At 33.2% G+C, this 23,650-nt stretch overlaps 2 protein-coding genes and 1 pseudogene across 2 annotated transcripts in view; all 3 read right to left on the reverse strand.

Annotated features, from left to right (window-relative positions):
* The window catches only part of LOC110031338 (universal stress protein PHOS34-like), a 13,485-nt gene extending 8,513 nt beyond the window's left edge, over nt 1-4,972 (reverse strand). Inside the window, exons 1-3 of the mRNA XM_020734487.1 lie at nt 4,700-4,972; nt 4,480-4,589; nt 4,277-4,395 (exon numbers count right to left, since the gene is read on the reverse strand). Of these exons, the coding sequence (XP_020590146.1) occupies nt 4,277-4,395; nt 4,480-4,551 (191 nt within the window). The 5' untranslated portion in view covers nt 4,552-4,589; nt 4,700-4,972. The remainder of the gene's footprint in view (nt 1-4,276; nt 4,396-4,479; nt 4,590-4,699) is intronic.
* Nucleotides 4,973-8,734: 3,762 nt separating this feature from the next.
* Nucleotides 8,735-12,251, reverse strand: LOC110031381. Its single transcript, XM_020734551.1, has 3 exons — nt 11,896-12,251; nt 9,284-9,820; nt 8,735-9,122 (listed from the first exon to the last, which is right to left on the reverse strand). Exons 2-3 carry the CDS (start codon nt 9,715-9,717, stop codon nt 8,876-8,878), a joined length of 681 nt encoding a protein of 226 aa, XP_020590210.1. The 5' UTR covers nt 9,718-9,820; nt 11,896-12,251; the 3' UTR covers nt 8,735-8,875.
* A 348-nt stretch (nt 12,252-12,599) lies between these two features.
* LOC110031356 lies at nt 12,600-22,940 on the reverse strand (annotated as a pseudogene).
* Between the last annotated feature and the right edge of the window lie 710 nt (nt 22,941-23,650).

Consider the following 23,650-nt stretch of genomic DNA (forward strand, 5'->3'; position numbering starts at 1 on the left):
ATATATTAGGGTTTAGGGTTTATAATAAATGATGATTGTTATTTTAAATAATTTATTAAAGAAATAATTTTTTTACTCAAAGAGCTATATAGATTTTTTTTTGCTTTAATTAATTTTTTTTTATTTTTAATTCCAACAAGCCAATTTCGAGTTGACATGAGCCAAACACGAATAAAAAATATAAATCGAGCCGAACTCAAACAGGTTGTTCACAAGTAATTTCAAACGCGAGCAAATTTTGAATGCAAGCTAATTACATGCAAGTCAAACACGGGCCGAGTATGAGCTTGCCCAAGCTCAACTTCAACAAGTTTGTTTTCCCCACAACAATTCTAAAACTAATTTCATGAAAATTGTAACAACATCAATGAACCTTACATAGCTTCACCAAAATAAGTTTCTTAGATTTTAGCTATCATATCAATTCATTACCATCACTAGCTTTATCCCAACTGGCTTTCTTTTCTAATTTGTTAATTAAAATTAGAAGATTGAATTAAAATTACAAATTCTGAATCAACATTTGTTAACAATCCTTAGCATATTTCATTAAGTAGGCATCTATTTTACTTGGACAACACAACATAGCACATCATAGCAAAAAAATGTCAAATGAAGACATAAGTCCATCATGTTTCACGCTCTTCTAAAGTCATATGATCATATTTCCGCTCCTAGTCCTTTCAAAATCAAAACCATAGCACAAGGATACTATTAACGTGAGTGTAAATGTTTGGTATATATGTAATGTTTTCCTTGCTGAACAATGTTCATCAGGCTACAAAAGCCATGCTAAAGGAGTGAACATACTTAAATGTCCTAAATTCTCGCTTAGGGACAACTTAATCCATGCTTGTACTCTTTCAATGACATTAATCACTGATGTCTTTATAAAATAAGGTTTGATGAGAAAAAAGAAGCATCGGCTTCAAGGAGTGCCACAAAGTTTTAACCAACCAACCTACGCTTGTAAGACTGATACTATGTACTGGTTTTGTGTTGGAGAGTGTGAAACAAAGTGTGCTCAAAACCATTTTAATCCCAAAGGTTTAAGCCTGTGAAACAGAGCCTAAACTTGGTATTTCCACGCCAATATATTTTTCAACCATCTATTATTGGATTGAACTCAATACTGTTAGGCGCCTCCATAATTTGATTTGAAAATATGAATACATCTTGTAGCTAAATCATGAATATTTTTATGCAGAATTTACATAGACACACCATAAGTTTTATATTTTTACACATTGAACACCTAAACATTGATATTTACTTGTACGACATTGAATCATCATAAATTCATGAAAACGCATGCATGGAAAGGCATGTTTCACTTTTGAAAAATCAATGATAGTGGAATTTTAATGTGATGTTAAAGATTTAAGTATTATATACGTAAACATTAAAGTTTAGGTGTCAGATATGTAAATACATAAACAATGTGTGATGTGTATGTGAGGCCCCCTATTTTTATTTGATCATGCTAAGAGGTGCCTAATCTGAGACTATGATTCTTCGTAGAAGCAATTAAGAAAAGTTTTTTTATCAGTATAACTAAAAAATTGCAGTCAGGTTAGTATCGAAACTATCACGATGACTCACAATTACAAACTAAGACAATGACATAATTGTATTTCAATCGCCTATTGTTAAAGAAGGAAAGAAGACTTCTGATTGGTAGATCGGTCTACATGAGGATAGCTCATTAGTTATAAATAATGAGGATATATGTAGAGATAGTTTCAAGAGAAGAAAAGAAAATTAGTTGGTTAGAGAAAGAAGATGATAGACTTCAAGAAATTGAGGAGAGCAACTTGGAGATTTTGTATCGAGTTGATTTGAGAGAGAAATTATGGCAAGATGAGAGCTCATAACTCAATGAAAAAAAGCTATGTAAATCTTCTTTATTGCCTTAGTGATTGATGGTTGATTTCTCTTCCGTGAATGTAGTTCCTATGGACCGAACCACGTAAAATTTATGCGTGCTCTTGATCGCAATTTTTTTCTTTTAGTACTTTTCTTTTTCTTTTTCTTCGACTGTCCAGGTGATTGGCGGTGCTGATTTTCAACAACTGGCGTCGAATGTGGGAATCGAACCCACGACAATGGGAACCGCCAAATTTGACATCAAGATATGCACCGGAAAGAATGATTTCAGCTTGTGGAGAGTCAAGAAGAGAGCTCTATTGGTGTAGCAAGGGATCGTCGAATCATTGCAAGGTCCTAAGGCATTGTCGGCCGAGATGTCCGAGAAAGAGAAGAAAGACATCATGGACATGGCTCATAGCTTAATAATCTTGAGCTTGGGTGACAAAGTTCTCAGAAAAGTGTCGAGAGAGACGACGGCTCAAGCGCTTTGGGCCAAACTTGAACTGCTCAACATTAAATCTCTAGCCAATAGACTCTTATTGAAACAATGTCTGTACTCTTTCAAAATGCACAAGACAAATCAGTTTCAGAGCAAACTGATGAGTTCAACAAGATCATAGACAATCTTGAAAATATCGACATCAAGATAGATGAAGAGGACAATGCACTGCTGTTGTTAAACTCCATTCCCAAGAGTTATGACACTTCAAAGATGCAATGCTCTATGGAAGGGTGCAAACAATTTCATCAGAAGAGGTTCAATCGCTAATTAGAACCAAAGAACTTTAAAAGAAACATGACATAAACGAAGAAACCAGAGGAGATGGTCTTTTCGTTAGAGGAATATCGAACAAGAAAGATTCAAGAAACGATCATAACAGATCAAGATCGAGACAAGGAAAGAAGAACAGAAATCAGTCATCAAATGAACCTCACAAGTGTTACCATTGCCATAAGAAATGTCACTAAAGAAGAATTGTCTGGATAAGAAGAAATAATTTCAAGAAAAGCCTAAAGAATCAGGAGAAACAAGTGTAGCCTTTGATGACTACGATTCAGCTGATGCTTTGGTAATTACTAAGTCTGAATCAAGCTAAGAGTGGATTCTTGATTCAGGCTGCTCCTTTCATATGTGATTGGTTTGAGACACTCCAACTGGTCAACAATGGATCAGTACTGCTTGAAGACAACAAAGCTCGCAGGGTTGTTGGTAGTGGGATGACCAGGATAAGAAATTTTGATAGAGCTGAACAAATACTACAAAATGTCATGTACATATTAAAACTCAAAAGGAATCTGACTTCTTTAGATATGTTGGAATCAAGTGGCTATTCTGTTAAGGCGAAAAATGAATGCATTAGAGTAACTAAATGTTCTTTTATCATCACGAGAGGAGCTAGAAAAAATGACCTATATTCTCTAATCGGAAGAAATGTGATTAGTAACTTCTCTAATATTGTTCAATCTAAAACTGACATACTCAAAAAGATGCTACCTACAGTTAAGTTCAGCTACTGTCTGGACTTAGTGAACTCAACCAAGGGCTAATAGGTGGAGGGAATCTCTATTATGGAGATTTGTAATTGGTAGTCAAAGTGGAGAATTGACACGTTGACTAACAATTACAAACTAAGGAATTGACATAATTGCAATTGTATCACCTGTTGTTAAGAAAGAAGACCGGTCTAAATGAGGATAACTCATTAGTTATAAATAATGACGATATATGTAGAGAGGGTTTGAAGAGAAGGAAAAAAAATCAGTTGATTAGAGAAAGAAGAGGATAGACTTCAAGAGATTGAGGAGAACATCTTGGAGATCTTGTATTGAGTTGATTCAAGAGAGAAATTATGGCAAGATGAGAGCTCATCTCTCAATGTAAAAATGTAAATCTCTTTATTGTCTTAGTGCTTGATGGTTAATTTCTCTCTTGTGGATGTAGGTCCTACGGAGCGAACCGCGTAAAGATCGTGTGTGTTCTTGATCACAACTCTTTTTGTTTCTTTCCTTTTTCCTTTTCTTCATTTTTCCAAGTGGTTGGCGGTGCAGATTTTCAACAGAAACAAGGTGAAAATCTCAGATCGAAAGCCGCATCTGATATCAGAGAAGGTAGATTTAGCCAAAAAATCTGGATATCTAATCATCCATGCATCAGAAAATTGGATTCATAACACAATTAAACCAGAGAATTGAGCCCCCACATAGCAAAGAAAACACTGGTGAATTTTGACAAAAGAACGGCAGACACACAAACACCAGGAGATGATAATTTCTGCAATAAATATTACATGAATATCATAAACAAATTCTATTAAAAAATATTAAAAAAAAACCAAATCTTATCCAAATACGCAAATAATAGTCAGAAGATACATCTGAAATAATACGGATTAAGATATGCAGATACCTCCGAAGCAGTCCATGGCCCCTGCTTCCCATGATAAGCGAGTCCAGCTTCAGATCCTCAACAGCATCACATAGCTTCTCCCTCGCGTCTCCCCAATAAATCTTCACCACGATGTTGGCCTGCTTCATAATCACGACATCAAAAAAATTCACCACAAAAAAAAAAAAAAGTAAAGAGGAACGAATATGAGGCCAAATAGTAACCTCCTTCTGTCTTGAAGCAGTGTCGAGCAAATCAAGCACTTCAATGTTGCAATGCACATCATATTTCTTCATAATCTCAGGTTCCCGAAACTCTGATAGTGGTATCAGTGCTGGTGCTCGCAGATAGATTTTGAGTAGCATTCAATCAATTCTTGATGTGGTTAAAAAAAAAAAAAAAAAAAAAAAAAACACGGAAAAGCAAAGATTGAAGAGAGCGTACGTGATCCGGAATGTTGGCCAGGGCTGTTGTGTGACTCGTCGGACTTGTTTGATCGGACATGGATGATGAAAAGAGTGTCTCCTCTGTCGAGAAGGTTGTCGATCCCCCATTGAAGTGCCCTAATGCTTCCCTTGGAGAAGTCAAGAGCTACCCCGATCTTGATCACCCACCATTTTCTTCTACTCTGTTCTTTCTCCTTCGCAAGCTTCCAACAGAAACTGATCGCCTTTGTTGTATTTGTTTATTTTTGCAGCACAATGCTGATGACCAGTGGGCACCCCCAAGAGGGTGAAGTTGTTCCGTCCAGATCTTAGGATTCTTCTATTTATTTTAATTCTAATTTCAATATTTTTTTATGGAAATTATATCACTACTAGATAATTGTAATATATTTAAATATATATTATATCACTCAGATCGTTAACATGGTACATATGTATATATATATATATATATATATATATATATGAATTAATATGGTACAAATGTAAATATATAAGAATTATCTGGTATTTATGTAAATCACCAATTAAAATTCAGTAGAAATAATTTAATTTAATTCATCCTTTATATATAAAAAAGTGATTTTTGAAGAGATTAATAGAGAGATGATTGAATTAGTGTAAAATTTATTAATCTTTTGATATATTTTAATTGTTCACTAAATTAAATTAGAATTATACTCTAGTGAGTCACTTGGTAGTGAGTCAACTCGGCCATGTGCGGCTCCTCGGATGCGGCATCTTTTTTATCTGACGGTGGCTATGATTTTGCCGGTGGAGGAAACGGACGGCCGTGATGCTCCGTTTTCTTATCCTTCACGGGACGCGTCTCTCCTTGGCAATTTTTCATACGTCACTATTAACGATTAATCGGGAAGTCGCTGCCCACGGGCAAATATTGACATTTACATAAAAACCACCTATATTTTATGTATTTACATAATTTATATCTAAAGCTTACGTTTTATATTTATATTACCGCTAAATCATTCATATCGAATCAAATATAAAATACATATTTATATATATAAATAAGATGACACATTTGTAAAAATTAAAATTTCAATGTTAGATATGTAAATGTATAGAAATTAAGTGGTATATCTATAAACCTTCATTTAATTTAATGAATGACAGATTTGATTTTTATTATATAGTTTTTGAGATTTTTTATATTTAAATGTATAAGAGTTTATGATTTAATTAACCCAAAAAGAGATTATATATATAATTTTGAGCGATGACAGATAATTACAGAATTAAAGAATGCGAAGAGTGTGAGGGTTGAGTTAGTTTAGCTGGACCAATGTTGCTTAAACCACTTAATTTCTACAAAGCAATTATGCAAGAGTAATTAAAGTCACAGTAATTAATTTAATTGTTAGGTAATTGCACTAAAAATTATTAGTACTTTTTTAAATCTGATTTTACTGTTGTTAAATTTATATTCAAACTTGAATTAAAAAAAAAAAAACTAAAAATATTCTCATTGCATGCTGGAGATTTTCGGTGATAAAGTAATAATTTTACACTTCAATATTGTACGAAAATCAAACACACATAGATGATTCAAAAAAATAGTAGGAGAAAAATACTAATCTATGAATTCACGAGTATAAAGATAGAGCCTTGTCAAGTAATAGCGATGTTGAGCATTCGGTCGACCTTTAGCCCTGGTTCAAGGGGCTACACCTAGTCAAGTAGGTCATTTGGTATTTCTTTGGTGGGTGACCCTTTAGTCTTCTTCATGCGGACTCTTAGGTCTTCCATTTGTGTGCCTTTTTAACCACACTTTTTTGTCCTTTTGTCAGTTGTATCTCCTCAATATTCATGTGAATCGTTTTCCTAATGTACGCTTATCTATTTATTTTCATATATATTATATATATATATAATATTTTGATATCTTAAATCTTGCATTTCAATTTTTTAAAGTAATAACAAGGTTTAGAAAGCTGACCAAACCGGCCAATTTGACCGGTTAAACCGTGAATCAACCGTAAGTCTGGTTTCGGGTGGCTTAAAAACCATCCCAACATTGAATCAGAATGAACCGACTGTAGCCGGCGGTCCAACCGTTGAAAAAGTTTAATTTTTAATGCTCTTTTAGAGAGATTTTTTTCGTATTATAATACTTGCTTGCTAGTCTTATTTTTGAAAGTCATTTAAATTAGTTGTTTAAGTTCACATATGATTTATATTTCATGATATATTTTTTATAGTAGACATACTACGACATTATTATGTCATTTAAGTTATATTTAATACATTTTTATGCTTATGATGTCATCCTTTTCAGCCAATATTGAAACTCTTCCTCTTCGGGTTCAATGTCTGGCCTAATTTTCAATATCTTGAGTAATAGTGATATTTTTAATATAATATTAAAGATTTGGCATTGATATAAGAAACCTTTAAACATCACCAGCTATCATTTTAGAAATATTCTGATGAAAAATGAATAAATTTATTATCTAATAGTTTTTTAATTCTTAATCATTATAATTCAACCAATACTGAAGCAACAGCTATTCATGATTTTATAATCACATATTCTTCAATTATAGAGAATAGTGGAGCTTTATAAATTTAAATATAATGTAAATTACTCTGGCCGGCACAGATCCTATGATTCTAATTATTTTTCTATGCCTTTGAGAATTGGCTAGCAAAAACAAAAATAAAGCTAATTGTAAATATTGTAAGTACGTGATCGTTACAAATATTTATTTATTTTAGAATAGAGGAAGTTTCTCAAGTTATATCATGTGAGCATGCTTGAGCCATGGCATTTAAGTGTAAAAATGGATCTTAAATGCTAATTAAAACAACTGGTGGAGAGATGATATTACGTCTTAGCAGGAGCAGGCCCACATTGATCTAATGGTGGGATTTTCTTAATATTTAATATTGTTTTCTTAATATATATATATATATATATACACACACACACACACACAAACCTCAAAGAACAATGAACAATAACCAAGTAATGGAAAATGGTAAGACAAAGATGATTAGATGATAGTTGTTGGGGAACCATAGATGCTAGTAGTGATCCCTCTTTTTTGAAATAGAAGTTTTCTCATATATCCTTGTTAGTGTCGTCATGAGTTCCATTGTATTTTTCTCATTCATTACGTTGAACGCAATAGATGAAGAAAGTGAAACACAAATCAAACTTAGGGTTGTTCGATCTAGCACTTCTCATTCTTATAGAGTCATTGTTTCATGTTGTTTGGTGATTCCTTATCATGACAAATACAATTTTTTTTTATATAACAAATCTTCCACTTGTCTTTTCCAGAACGTAAAGTTCAATTCATTGAACTTCTTCATCTTGTACCTCGCTTCATCGATCATTGCTCCCACTCAAATAAAAAATTTTCAGAAAGAAACCCCTACTCTAATACCACTTATTGTGATAGAAACTTGGGCTTTGATTGATTTATAATCAAAACAACATCCAGAAAAAAAAAATGGTCACACCTATTTGAGAAATGCAAAACAAAATATCAAACATAAAATGCCATCGAGTTAAACCAAAAAGAATCACACTAAGATTTAACCCGAAAAACCCGAGAAAGACAAAATACAACTAGCCACCAACAGATAGGATGAGAGTTGGCCCTTGACGTCTGTATACATCAATTCTTGCTTCTTCACATTGCTGTCTTTTAATGCTGAAATTATCTGATTCTCTTAAAGCCTTCAATCTTCTTTACTCTGAGAAAATTGCTCCTTGATTGAAGCTTACTAATAACTAGTTTGATTCTTCTTACACATCCAAAACAGATACTTAGTATGCCTTACAGAATCCCAACACTCAGCTAACCCAAAAAGTAGAATTCTTTGCTACCAATTCATCATATTTTGTTCATTTTGTTGCAAACAAATAAAGTGAAATACATTATTTTAGCAAATAAACATTAATAGTAACATAAGATCAATATATTTCTCCAATAGAATGGCTGGAGAACTTCTGAAGGCGAAAACAGGAGGGAATATTACCTGCTAAAAAGGTTGGTGCAGATATGTGTAGATTAGATGGTATTCACTAAAATAACATCAAAATATCACAAATCTGTATGTATGTCTAATAATTCCTCCAAAAATAGAGCTATATAAAGCAATAAATATACTGCACAACCAATAAAATAAGACAAATATGAACTCAGTCAGGGAGATTGAAGTGAAAGAACCAGGAGATAACAAATGCAAAGACCATGCAGGCCAGAAGGAAGTTCAGAATGTTATGACCCTGCCAGAAAAGTCTAGTAGTTTCGGCCTGTGGTGGCGGCAGTGGTGGAGGCGCTGCGTATGCTGAGCCGCTGCTTGTTTCATTTGGATGCTCAACAGACTGATCAGCCTCGCTAATTCCAGCCACATTTTTAGCTGTTAATCCACAAATCTCACATGTCCTGAAACAATCGCACAGAAAGATAGTTTAGATAATTATAATTAGATAAAAGCAGAGCAACATCACCACCAACACAAAAAAATGTACTTCAAAAAGAGTAATTTATGCATAAGAGCTCAAAGTCTTGGTTTTAATTAACATAATTAAAGAATTTTACTCAACCTGTTTCCTTTGAGCTTGAACCAAGTCTCTGCGCATTGCTTGTGTGCAGATGCTAGATCATGTTTGCAAGAGCAACCCAAGACCATTGGACCTCCGGAATCCTGACTATAGATCTCCAAACTTAAATGACAAATCCGGCAATCTGTTTCAGATTTCTGAACATTTTCTTCTACCTCTGAAATCAAGCTCTCCAAATCAACCTCCATTGAAGAATCTGATATGCTGGAGTGTCTGCACAACTCTGAGGCTCCACTTAGATGATGACTGGAAACACATGAAGACTGTTGCTCGTAGAAATTTGAACGGGAAGAAGAATGCCATGGCTCATCTTCTGCATCAGATAAGCAAAAGCTGCCATCACTGTCTTCAACAATGGAAGAGTTCGGAGAACCCATTTCTATATCTTGGCTTGATCTCCCTCTTTTCATATACATTTCAGAAAACTGATGGGATTCGGATTAACGTTAAAGATGAAATCTTTGGGAGAGTTGATATGAATGAGAGGAGACATGTAAGGATTAGGCAAAGAGGAAAGTTCTGCAAAATCGAGAAAGGAGGAAGAAATCAATCAGCATTTTGTTTTACTACCGGAGTAGCGAGCCTGAGAAGGCTGGAGAAACCATTTTGCTTGGAATCCAAAAAAATATGGAGCTTATAAATATGATTTTGTTTATGAACTTTTCTTGTGGTGGGGATAAAAAATAAAACGAAATAAAGTATATCATACATACATACATATACATATATACATACATATAGATACGTATATACATATATATATATATATATCTACCATGAAATAAAAATAACACTTGGCCTAACACTTTAAGTCACTTCGCCTTCTTTATGGTCTTTATTAGTTGCTTGTTTCAGTCTAATTGGTCTCTTAGTAATTGCAATTTGTCACATCCCATGTCCAAAGACAGCACGGCACGCCCTCACAATACATGACATGAGGCATATTTTATATTCTCAAATGAAAAATTATAGTCAAATAAAAAAATAATAAACAAAGAAATATAAATATTATTTTATAATTAATAATTCACTTATACAACTGAAAGAAAATCACAAAATCGACTAAATCAAGATTGAAATGATAATAGTGAACTACTTGGATTCAAAAATAAAAAATACTATAATTAAAATAAATACTGAAAAAATAACATAAAACAAGAAATTTAAAACTTAAAGTTAGTTTTAGCGGATATGATCCTGCTAGTGGTTGAATATAATATGCTATGTAAAAATATTAGTGAGTGTTTGAAAAACAAACTCAATAAATAACAACAATTTATTAAATCATGAACTACAAGTAAAATGAGACATGCAACATCAACAACAAATAAGAGCAATTATACATATATATTAAATTTTCATATAAAATAATATCATTATTTTTTAAGTATATATATATATATACATACATAATCACTTGTGTTTTGAAACATATATGCTAAATTATAGATATGTGATTATTTTTAATACGATAAAAGCATACTGTGAATAACTTAACATGTTATTCAATTTTAATTTAATTTAAATTTATATACAACCTGAATTGGGAAGGTCAATACAAATATAAGGAAACTTGACAATTTTCTCCGGGGGCGTCACTTTGTGGATCTGTCGGCCCGACAAGACAAGATGTAAAAGGGTTTCCCCGACTTACATATATACATTCACACACAAACATACCAAATTTTTCACAAGTACAATATGTAAGAAATATGCTACTTCACACAGATTTGTGATATGACATGAAATTACATGCAATTTTATAATGATAAAGTATAAAAAAAATTATAATTGCAGAATTTAATAAAATAAGCATAAAGTTTACAGCAATAAAATGAAATAGCTAATTCCTTCATTATGAGTAATAACTGAAACTTATCACAAATGCAAAAGAAGAAAACTAAGCTATCAAGGGCCTGATTGGTAATCCTACCTGATTGGTAATCCTATGAAGTAACTGGAAATCTATTATAAATAATAAGAATTAATGCCCACAACTAGGAATGATATATTTATTCTCTATTAAAAAAACAGTTAATTACTTTCGACATGGGCAACAACACTCCAAATGCTATATTGGTTATTTTGATGTCAACTAATAGGTCTTACACATGTGAGAATCCTAAAAGTTCATTATGCACATAAATGTATTAAACTTATAAAATATATGCTGCACATTCAAATCAGTTGGTCGGGCATTTGTTTGTCAGTTGTAAGTCCCCTCTGGTCTGGGGTTCGATTCCCCCCGAGTGTAGGGTGTGGTACTCGAATTATAGGTTCATAAGGAATAGTCCGGGCTCGTATTATAGCCTCCGACCATTCCTTATATATATATATATATATGGTCAGCTGTAAGTCCCCTCTAGTTTGGGGTTTGATAGGCGCGCGACAAAGTCTTGACAGAAACTCATATATATATATACTACCATTATAATTAAAAAAATAACTTAATCAATTATTGTTATAATAAAATGACTAAAAATGAATTTACTATAAATAGAGAAGTCTTGCATTATAATATAAAGAAAAGAAAAGAAAAAGAACATAATATAAAGAAAAGAAATAAAAGAAAGAAAAGGCAGGGAGAAGCTTACAATATTAGATCGGTTGGGTTGAGGGAGAAAGAAAAAGAAGAGGGGTGAGAGATGGGAATTTCAGTGGGCTTTGTATGCTACGACCCCGTTGTTGCCTTCACAGCTAGCTTTGATCACGATTGAGGGTACAGAGAAGGAGGAGACATATAGAGTTTCGTGGTTTCTGTACATCATAATCCCACCGCTCCTTCACAGCTAGATCTAATCTTAATTGTATCACAAGGGTTCAGACAATGAGGAGAAAGATAGAAATTTTGATATTGAGGGTTTGGTGCCTATAAGAGGGGGCAAGAGAGAGGTTAGTGTGATGCCCTGGCTTCAGTGAATCCTCCCTAATTAGTTCAGAGGGGCGATAAAGCATTGATAAAAAATAAGGAAAGGCAAAAACATTAAACCAAAGATGAAAAAAAATGTTGTGAAAAATGATGATAATAAAGTGAAAATTTGGATTGAGAAAAATCACAAAACAAAAAACAACTGCGGAAACACACGGATTTGCGTGGTTCGTCAAATTGCCTATGTTCACAGAGCTGCACAGAATTTTATTAGCTTAAGTAATTACACCAATCGATCAGCTCGACGATTAAAACTTTCTCTCTCTTCTCTCTCTCCTCTCTCTCCTCTCTCTCCTCTTCACTAAGATCAGCTCAAAGGAGAAGCCTTTCATAATTTCTTCCTCGTGTAGCTTTTATAGAAAAAGCCCATCAAGGAATTAAAGGAAGCGTGAGGAAGAATCCAGCAAAAATTGATTTTCCATTACTTTCCTTCTGTCCCCAAAAAGGCAGTTCGTTCAAATCGCAACCTGGAGGCGGGATGAGCGGCATTCGTGAATCCAATGAAGAAGCCGGAGAGTAGGGAAGCAGGCGGGCTTTTAATATGGAAGGAAACAAATAACAAAGGTAATTAATTAGCTACCTTGATTAACAGTTGCCCCGGCTCCACTAATCTAACAAAGGATAGAGTCACCTTCTCTGGAAAGAATGAGCAATTCAGAAACGCAACAGGGGGCAAAAGGAAGATAAGAAAAAAACAAGTTTTAGATCTCGGTCATCACTTCATCAATTTTCTAGGTTGCTTCTTGCTTTGACTGATTCATCCAAAGTACTATGATAAAAAGGAATAGATGGACAATAAATTTATAGAATTTTATGCGCAAAGAAGCCGATCAGATACTTCTTCATAACTCAATTCTTTTCAAATCACCAACAACTCCTACTAGATAACATGAGAGTTGTTATATGAAGAGGTTGTGTTACGGCAGCCTCAGTGAGATGAGCAAGATTAGCATGACGATGCCAATTAAATGAATTTGCGGACTATTTTACCATTTTTATAAATTTTAGGACTAAAACGATTTCATATAAATAGTCGAGAAATATTTTAATACTTCACTCGAAAAACTTATGAAAAAATATATCATCTATTTATCACTTGCGACAGATTCAAGACCAACATCATGATAAGCCGAACCTCTCTATAGGTTAAAGAAATGGAAAAAAAAAAGGCATAGTGAGAACAAAGACTCGAAGTTTGGTTGCATTGATTAGCACATGCTTGAAAGCAAGAACATAAGAAGAATAATAAAACAAGTCATTATTGATCCTGCTTTTGTGATGAAGAAATTAAAGTTAGTAGATCGAGAGAGTTTTCTATCACTCACTGAGCCCTTAATTAAGGGCACATGTGCAGTGGTTAGACCAAGTAACGTGACTGTTCTACTATTTATTTATTTATTTATTTTGGATAAGTTAGAGCTTTAATGGCAATTTGATTAAAAATTAGTTATCAAAATGTGCTGTACATCTAAAAGTGTAAAAGAGCCGAACAAGAGCGGAGCTCGGGCTTAGCTCGTGTTCCGCTTGTTGAAAATACCTCTGCTTATGTTTTGTTCATTTATATTTCGAACACAAAAAAGTTTTCTCAAGTTTGGCTAGTTTGCTTAGAGAGTCTAACACTGTTTGCAAATAAAGAGCCATTTTGACGACGCTAGTCACTCAAGCATAAAATGTTAGGGCTAGAGGCGAGATTAAACTCTTTTTATTTATATCAAAACATTCTTTAACTATAATTTAATATATTTTTACTCTATTTTTTAATTAATAATTTTAATTGATTATAAATCTTTGTAGTTTTATAGACAATTATATTATTTAAAAATAGTTTTTATTTTTTATTTTTGAGTGATAACATATAATTTTAATGATGCAAACTCAATTTTAATTTTTATAAAATAATTTTCAAGATTATTATTAAATAAATTAGCTTAATTATTTGAAATTGAAAATGTATTTTAAAATAGTTAGGAATATTGCTTAATTAGATGTAAATTGACAACGGTATTAAATTTAAACTCAACAAATCTACTCAGTAATTCCCTAAAAATGATAACTTCATTTGTCACTGTAAGGACATAAAATCATTAATTCTAAGACATTTATGCCTTTTTATAAACAATTGAGCGATTTAATATCTTATAAATCACTACATAATGGTGTTATATATTCATTATAATCATTAAAATATGTTGAGTTAAATTTAATATAAATTTTAATTGAGTAATTATTATTATATTCATTTTTAATCTTTAAATGTAATAGTTTTTTAAGTAATGAATCAAATTAATTTCCCAGAGTGATATAATATAAAACCCCTTTTTATTAATAAAAAAAGCATGTGAAAGTTCAAGTTCAATAAAAAGTGGGTGAAAAGTAGGGAACTAATGGTTTCTTTGAGGTAGGCTTTGAATTTAAGTTCATCATCAACATAGTTTTATTTGGTTATCTTTTTCTTTTTAAAATATTTGTGGTTTAGAAACAGTTAGATATGAGAAAGCTGATGCTTGAATTTTTTGAAAAATAAATATTTTTAATACGCACAATAACTTTCTAAGAATCTATTTTTCCCACATAATCTTACACTTAGCTTTACGAAAAGCCGTAACTGCTCCAAACAAATATTAATAGTCTGTTTGGCATGACGGAATGGTTGCAACGCGGTTTCAAACCACAAATATGTTTGTTTAGAAAAGGAGGCGCAGCAGCGTCTTCGAAGACATATTTGTAAATGCGGGCTGCGGGTGAGACCCCACGGTCCACGTTTGTTATGTTAAATTTCCCCTTCCTCCACCTACATTTCTGCCCTTGCTCCTTCGAGTTTCTGTCTCTCTCGCTTCTCGACCTCTCTCGCGTCTCTACTACCTCTCTCGGGTCTCTGCCCTAATACCATCTCTTCTTTCTTTTCTGTGCCGTAAGAGGTGCTCTTCCCTCGCTCTCCCACGATATCCTCTATCATTTATCATCGCAAATTGGGGTTGAATTGTATTGTGTGGCTATCTCCCAAGGTATGCTCACCACAAAGTTGATATTCCATTAGAATGAAAATGGTTTTGGATTTTGCTATCCTCTGTCATTTTTTTTGTTGTTTGCAATCTTTGCTATACTCAATTTGTAGTTCTGATGTTTTTTTTGTGTCTTGGTATTTTTTGGTTTGTGGCCCCTGTAATAAATGAATTTGAGATTTGTGGGCTTTGGATTGGTTGGAATTGGGTTTTATGGCCTCTGGAATGTGCTCATCTCTATGGATACTGAAGGTTGGGAAGCCTTTTCTAGTTTATGGCCTTTATATATGCTTCATTTCTTATTTTGGTTGGTTTGGGTGGGTTTCCCTCTTTCTCAAATGGAATGTTTTGATGCAAAATAATAATAATAATAAAATAAAAGGATGGTTTTGGGCTTTGGAAAATGTAGGGAATGAATTAGGATTGGGGTTATGAGGAATTGTTAAATGGTGTTTTGTGGATGTTTTTGGAAGAAATGAGGCAACATTTCACTGAGCTAAATGGGGGTTTGGATGACATTAAGTGCTCTCAGGTTTGAGGACTCAAGTTTGAGACCTCTGAAGACCATTTAAGGGCTTGAAATACTATGAAGGTAACAAGAATGTGCTAGAATGCTTCAAAGATTATCAGAGAAGTTTTGTGTGGTGGAGGTGGTTTGTTCGTGTTGTAGATGGGAGTGGGGGTGTGTTGGGTAGGAGGTAGCGACACGTTTGTGTTGCTGATATGGTGGTGGTGTGTGTACATGAGAGTGGTGGCGGTGGTATGTTGAAGGTGTGGTGTTGGTGTGTTGCTGGTGTGTTGGGTTGGATGTGGTGGTGTGTATACATGGGAGTGGTGATGATACTAAATTGATGTTGTGGTGGTGGTGGTTTATTGTTGGTTTGGTGGTGGTTTATTGTGTTGGGTTGGAGGTTGTAATGTGTTGGGTTGATGCGGTGATGGTGGTGGTGTGCTGGTTTGATAATATGGTGGTGATGGTGTGTTTGGTTGATTTGTGTTGGAGGAGGTAGAGTGTTTATATTGATGATATGATGGAGGTATGTGTGGGTAGTGGAGTATGCTAGCAAAGTGTTAATAAATTTCATATGTTTCTTTCATATTACATTTTCGATTTTTGGAAATTTAAATGTGACTTTATATTCTTATGAGATAACTTTATACTGCGTGCCACACATTTATGTTACTTGGTTCTTTTCATTCTAATAGTCTTCAAGGTAAAGTCAAAAAAAATATTTTCATCAGCCATGTGGGATAAGGAGATGAAGCTAATATTTTGTCATCTTTATCTTAAAGAGTTGAAATTAAGAAACATACTACTGTGGATTGCAGTGTTCTCAGCTCACTTCATGACATCTGCATAACTATGTGAGATAATTTCACAGTTGTCTAAGGAATAGATTAGATAATTGTGACTTCTTTAGGTGAGTGGATCAATTTGATGATTCCGTCGTCAATAGGCATGGATAGTTTCGTTGGAGGAGATTTTCTCGTGACATTAATCGCCTGAATTTTAAAAACAATACTATGATAATATTATTTGTTATTTCAGTAGTTTTATTTTTAATTTTGATTCTTGTGTTACAAATTGTTTGGTGAGGTGTTAGTTTTTACTATGTAATATTCGAACTTGATATCTGTTTTAATATATGAAATATGCAACCAGAACTATTTCTGTTATTACATGAGCAAAAATGTCATTTGCAGCACAATTGTTGCAAATTGCACAAAACAAAAAGACATACAACTTCCTCGCAAGGTTCAGCCGCCCCAAATTGACCCTAAATGTCGTTTGTATGTGTTCTACATTTTAGCATAATAAAAATTCTCGCTTTTGACTTAGATTTGAGGCCAATTTTCTTAGTGATTATTTTAAATGAATCCTGTTTAGCTCTATATATAATATTATTTGATAAATTTTAAATTCAAAATTTTCTAGTAAAATTGATTATCTTTAGCGAATATTTGATCTAATTAAAGCATAAAAGTCCAAAATAAAACTGTCTTTGTAAACTTTGAAGACAAATGGATACGCTTGGGAAGATAAAACTCGCTAAAATAATATTAAATACGTTGGCGAATACTGATTTTTTCTTTCTTTATTATTATTATTATTTTTTTTGTGATTGTATGTTGACGAGGTTATCAGTGTGATTGAATTATGAAAATAAATATTTATTTGTTTGGTAGGTTGCAATTTAAAAAAAATCATATAGATTACTAAATTTTAAATTAAAAGCTAATTCAGATCTTGAATGCAAGGCAATCACATACAAACCACCCAAAACTTCTTATTTACAAATGAACCACCCACTTTCCTCTCATGGTATAATCCCACCCATATTTTTAATTTCTATCAACTTTTCAATAATTTGGCACATGTAAATATATCAGTCCCGTAGCTGAAAAATATCATCTGGGTGATCAAATTTATAAATATCAAAGTTTCTGATGGTCTATATGTAATTATCCCAGAATAAAAAAACATTGCTTTCCAGCTTTCCTGAAATAGATTCAACGCAAGTCCTGACAAATCATACACATTAATTGCAAACTTTGGCGTGAGTATATATGTAAGCGGCCAGGTTTAGTTTCATTCATCTACTCTTCTCTGAACTTTGCTTTCTGAACACATCATGTCGTTGAAGTTTTTGTGTGGATTTATTTCCCTGCTCTGCATGTATTATGTCATCGCTGATGCTGCCTGCCATGATAGGTGCGCTGGTGGTTTTCCGTCAGCTGCAACAAAGGAAGGAGACCTGCATCTGCCTCTGCTGATTTCACTTCTGCTGCTGTTTATCTTCGCTGTTAAGTAATGGCCGGTGAAGAAGGCGAGCTCTGTGCCGCACATAAAGAATATTTCTTGCTGTTTCCTTGTGTGTTTAAATCTATATTTAACTTTTTCGCTTTCTTCACCAGTTTTGCTTAATTCCTCAAAGAAAAAATTATGTTTGATCTGCTTTATGTGAATCTTATCATTAATGTTTCGATTGGAGATGATGTTGTGATAGCTGTTATGTCATCTATGCATGTTAAGTGCTATTGTTTTCTTTTTTTATTTTGAGAGACATTTGTGTTAATTTAATTGCAAATATATGCACACCATACATGCAAAGTCATAAACCTAATATCTCTTGGTTGAAATAATAAACTCTTGACCAATAAGTTTAAGATGGGATGCATGCAAAATTTTGTTTAATTGTACAATAAATATGTATGAGCTTAAATTTTATCTTGTCCTTCATATCCATCATATACGTAGCTAATTAATAAGACAGTCTCAATAGTTTTTTTTATTCTTAGGGGTTCTAAGTTAATTGATTTAGGGTCCTTTCAGAGCGGTGGTGCGGTACCGCGCCGCAGTTTGTATGTTTGGGTAAACTTCGTTTTGACCACTTTTTCAAAAGCGGCTGCTGAAACTGTGTTTTCCCACCCTTCCTGGCTAGATGCAGTGACATCTTTGTAGATGCGGTCATGTTTTTTTTTTTTTTTAAGGAAAAATTTTAACAACTAATACAGTTTTTTGAGTATCGGATTATTTTTCAACAACTTCACAGTTGTTTTTTAATAAGCAGCAATTGCCCCAAATAAAAATTTAAGCATGATTTAAAAAATCGGATCGGACTGATCGGTACTTTCAATTCAACTATGAATCGATCATTCAACCGATTCGGTCCAAGCTCAGAACTGTTTCTGCATTGAACCAAGATTGAACTGGGCAATCGGTAAACTGGTCTGAGTTTAAAGAACCGACCAATCCAAATATTATTTAATTTTAGTCTTTTGATTCTGATCTGATGGTCAGAAATAATATATCTAAACTAAAAAAAAGATAAAATATCATATCTTAAAATTTTTATTAAGAATATTTTTCAGAATATTTAAAAGTATCATCTTAAAATAAAATATTATTTGTTGAATCAATAAAAATGATATTAAAATATCATTATTCTTTTATTTAAATTATATTAAAATAATTTAAATCTTTATAGCCTTATTTGGTTCAACCTTTGGCTCAACATCAATTTAATCATTGAACCTTGAACCTTTATTTATTCCACTTCGATGTCTTGTTTGATTTTCACAACCTTAGATTTAAGTAAGATTATATTAAATTTCTACAAAGAAAAAAAGGAAGACTTTTAAATCTAAGATAAGGAAAAATTTTCATTACCTCTCTTTCAAAATCATGTTGACGGAAGTGGCTTAAACTTAATTTGTCACCAACTATTAAGGGAGCAATTCTTGATGAACAATCATTTATTCTGAATCTCTCCAATACCTTGTTGATATAGTTCTTCTAAGATAAACCTACATGATTTTGAAATGTATCTATTTGTATTTTAAAGCCAATGACATAAGAGATATCACTCATATTTTTCGTATCAAAATTCTTCGAGGAATTATTAATTTCACATCACTTAATAAATATTTATGAGTGGTTGCAAGTAGAATATCATCCATGTAGAGTACTAAAGTACAAAATTTACTCTCACCAACATTATGATGTATGCATTGATGTATGATATTCTCTACATATTCAAATAAATATACGACATCATTAAACTTTAGATACAATTGTTAAGATGCTTGATTCAATTCAAATAAATATTTTACAATAACTTACTCCTAAGCACTTTATAGTTAATTACAAAATATGTCATTTAGTCTAAATAAAATAATAAAAATCTTTATAATAATTTTCGATATGAATTAGCAATAGAAATATGAATTTATAAATAAATTTCTATATTATACTAAAGCTCTCAATGTCATCATTTTAATACAAATGACAAATCACGTAAAACTTTTATTTTTAATGCGCATTGTGTACTCCATCATATTTTGCTTCTTTACTTGAAATGAATGTAATTAAGGATAATCTAATAATATTGTACATAACATGATATCAATTTCGTCTAGCACATTTGAAATGCTTCATAAGCAAAGGAACAAACTATACAAAATTGAATAAAATGATAGTTCTTAATGTTAGAAAGTATTGTACAAAATCTTTGTTTCTATAAAGGGATAATTAAGATTTTCATTTCTTCACCTTATACAAATGAAAATATATAAAGTTATTGTTGAATAATAAACTTAATTCACTCAATCAACAATAGCTCTAAATTTAAAAATATACATGATACGCCATCAACTAATTCTCATAATCTGACACAAATATTGAGGCATAACATGTATCTCGGGATTATCTTTTGAGCAAGAAAAGTGCAAACTTTGGTTAAAAGTCACCTAGAGCTCCTTATTTAAGAAACTTATAGTCAAACTGATCGACTCTACGAGACAGACCCAATGATGCAAAAATTGGTCTAATCTAAACCAAATCAAGCCCAAATCAAACCATTCAATCACTTTTAGCTCAAATCGAGATCGGATAGAAATAAATGAGCAGAGGTAAGCCAAAATTTTGGATGAAATTTTTTTTAGCCGACACCAGCTCGTTAACAACATATGACTGAATTTATTAAATATAGCTCGAAGATCGTTAATCACTCAAAAATTGATTCGAGTTTTGGCTTGGATCGAGATCTAGTTGATATAAACGAGCCGAGCTATGTGCTAAAATTTTGGATTGAATTTTAAAATAAACTAAACATATGTCATCTGAACCAAGGACTAAGATCAATTAAGCGAAGCAGGGGCACTAACCTGCTACCTCTCACCACATCCCAACTCAAGGAAAGAACTCAGCATCACCGGCCATCTTAAGGGCACCTTTAGAATTCTTCAACTACGGCCAAGTTTTTTTGGGCATAATATAATCACACAGAGCAGTCTGAAGGATCACAAAGTCAAGCCAACCGAGTGAAGTCTTTATATTGATCTAACAACTTTTCTTGAATGTTTGGAATTATGATGCTAAGAAAAAAAATGAGGGAGATCGAAAAGTGCGCTACTTTTTCATATATACAGATTTACTTGTATTATATATACATGCATTTTTTTACTTGTAGCTAATGATTCAGAAGGGAGCGCCAATTTATGCTTACTTTCATTTGACATTAATTCTACACGAAAAGTACAGTTTTAATATAATAATGGATAATTTTTGTCATGTTCATTATATTGAATTTTATTATGGTAGATCATTGGTGTTATTAAAGAGTTTAATATCTTAACAATACAAGAAATTTTGAACACCCATTTAAATAAATTAAAGATGTGTTGAATCCTGATTAGATAATCCCCATATTTTAAGAGAATGAGGTACAATATATAAATTTGCATGTTTGCTCTTGCTTTAATTGGGTGTTACGGGCATTTTAGGTATGTTAAATGTAAATGACTTTAGTTAGTCCATCTTTTGACAGGTCAGCTGGAATCAGTTGGTCATGGATCGAGAAGTCTCCAGCAAAACAGGAAACTTCTCGATCCATGACCAATTGATTTCAGCTCACCTCGCCAAACGATGGACTAACTAAAGTCCTTTATATTTAAAATACCTAAGATGTCTGTAACACCCAATTAAAATAGGAGCAAACATGCAAATTTATACATTGTACATCATTCTCTTTAAATAGGGGGGTTATCTATTCTTTGGGCGTGATTCATGGATAAATCAGGATTCCACGCATCTTTAATTTATTTAAATGGGTGTTCAAGATTTCTAATATTACCAAGATATTAAACTCTTTAATTTCACCAATGATCTACCACAATAAAATTCAACATAATGAACATGCCAAAAATTATCCATTATTATAATAAAACTGTATTTTTCGTACAGAATTAATGACAGATGAAAGTAGGCATAAATGGAGGCCCCAACCAGTAAGGGAAAACATAATCAAAATTAAACCTTTTGATTCATTAGCTAAAAAGTAGCGCGCTTTTCGATCTCCCTCATTTTTTCTTAACACCATAATTCCAAACATTTACGCCAAAGGTCGATTCGGCCGGCGCCCGCCGTCGGACCTGAGGCAGCCCCAGAGCTGAGCAGCTCCACCATAGATCGGCGTGTGTCTGATCTACGTGCCTCGCAGAGATCTGGAAGGAAAACACCTGTCCGAAGCATAAAAAAAGTTACTTTTACGTTTCAAAAACATTTCTATATATATTTTAAGCTTTGGAATTTGAGGTTAGGCTTACCTTCAGCTGCCGCAAGATTGAAGTAAAGGTCTACGATATTGGAGCAGCTTTCATAGCAAGTCGAAGAACAGAGCTTTCCAGTGAACTGCAAATCGAGCGGAAGAGATGCCAATGGTTGTGCTCCGATCAGCACCGCAAGCTCTCACACATTCATCACTCTCGATCCAATCAGACAATCTCTCCGCCACCACCTCTGAAGCCTTGCACTGATATTTCCTTCTCTCGCTGCCATCTTTTGTCGTCCGACAGCTTTCGAGGAGGCATCGTTGTCCCGTTGAGGATACTGCGAAAGCGCATAGATCTACGGGCAAGTCCTCGCAGATCACCGCAGCTGCACCAACAACAATGATTGTTAGCAACTTTGTATAAGATCTCGATAATAGACTTTTGCGTCATTGCTATGGTTGTCTGAATGAGTTACCGAGAGAGGAAGGTAGAAGGAGGGAAAGGGAGAGAAGAATTGTTATGGGGACCATGTGAGAAGCCATCGGGTAGCTAATTAATATCCCCTGTCTTCTTCTACTTGTTGATTTTTTGAGAGGAGCGAGATTAAATAGAGGGAGGAAAAGCTGCAAGAGAGGCAGGTAGACGGCTACTGTTCCAGCACAACACGGTTTACGACAGCCAACTCTTTTCTTTTTTTGCTTAAATTTTTTAATTAGAGTTGCTGATGGCTGATGCTTCGACGTGTCTTTAATTGCGAGATTATATTAATTAAATTATGGTTTTGATTGTGGAATAATAGCACGGAAATTTCTTCACGGAGACGTGAACATTTTTTTTTTTTTTTTTGAAATTATATTTAAGAATTGAAGGCAGTAAATGGCTTTATGGGCATATCATGGTTGCATGCATCAGGCCGGCGTCTTCTTCCAGCTAACTTCTATATAATAATTAGGGTCACATTTGTTGTTTATATTCGATAAAATTCTAGATATTTCGACAGCTGATATGAGGGTTTGTAGAAATGTAGCGATGTTTTTATTAGTTTGATTACGTTATGTTCGTTGACATATTAATCGGCTTGGCTAATATATTGATAGGTTTTGTAACCAGCTAATATGGTAGCATATAGAAGTGTCCAGTCGGACTTGTGGGTCTGATTTAGGTCTAATAAAAAAATTGATCAGTCCCAATCCAGCTTGACCTAAACACAATTCAAATATAAAACAGTTTAGAAAATCCAACATGAACACGACCTGTTTCAACTGGTGAACTCAAACCTAACTAGTATAACCATTTAATATAAGAAATAACTTATATTTAGGTCAAAACTAAGTTAATTTCGAATCAACTTCATCAAATCCAAAC

The sequence above is a fragment of the Phalaenopsis equestris genome, unplaced genomic scaffold (genome assembly GCF_001263595.1).
Source record: "Phalaenopsis equestris unplaced genomic scaffold, ASM126359v1 Scaffold000803, whole genome shotgun sequence".
NCBI classification, from domain to species: domain Eukaryota; kingdom Viridiplantae; phylum Streptophyta; class Magnoliopsida; order Asparagales; family Orchidaceae; genus Phalaenopsis; species Phalaenopsis equestris.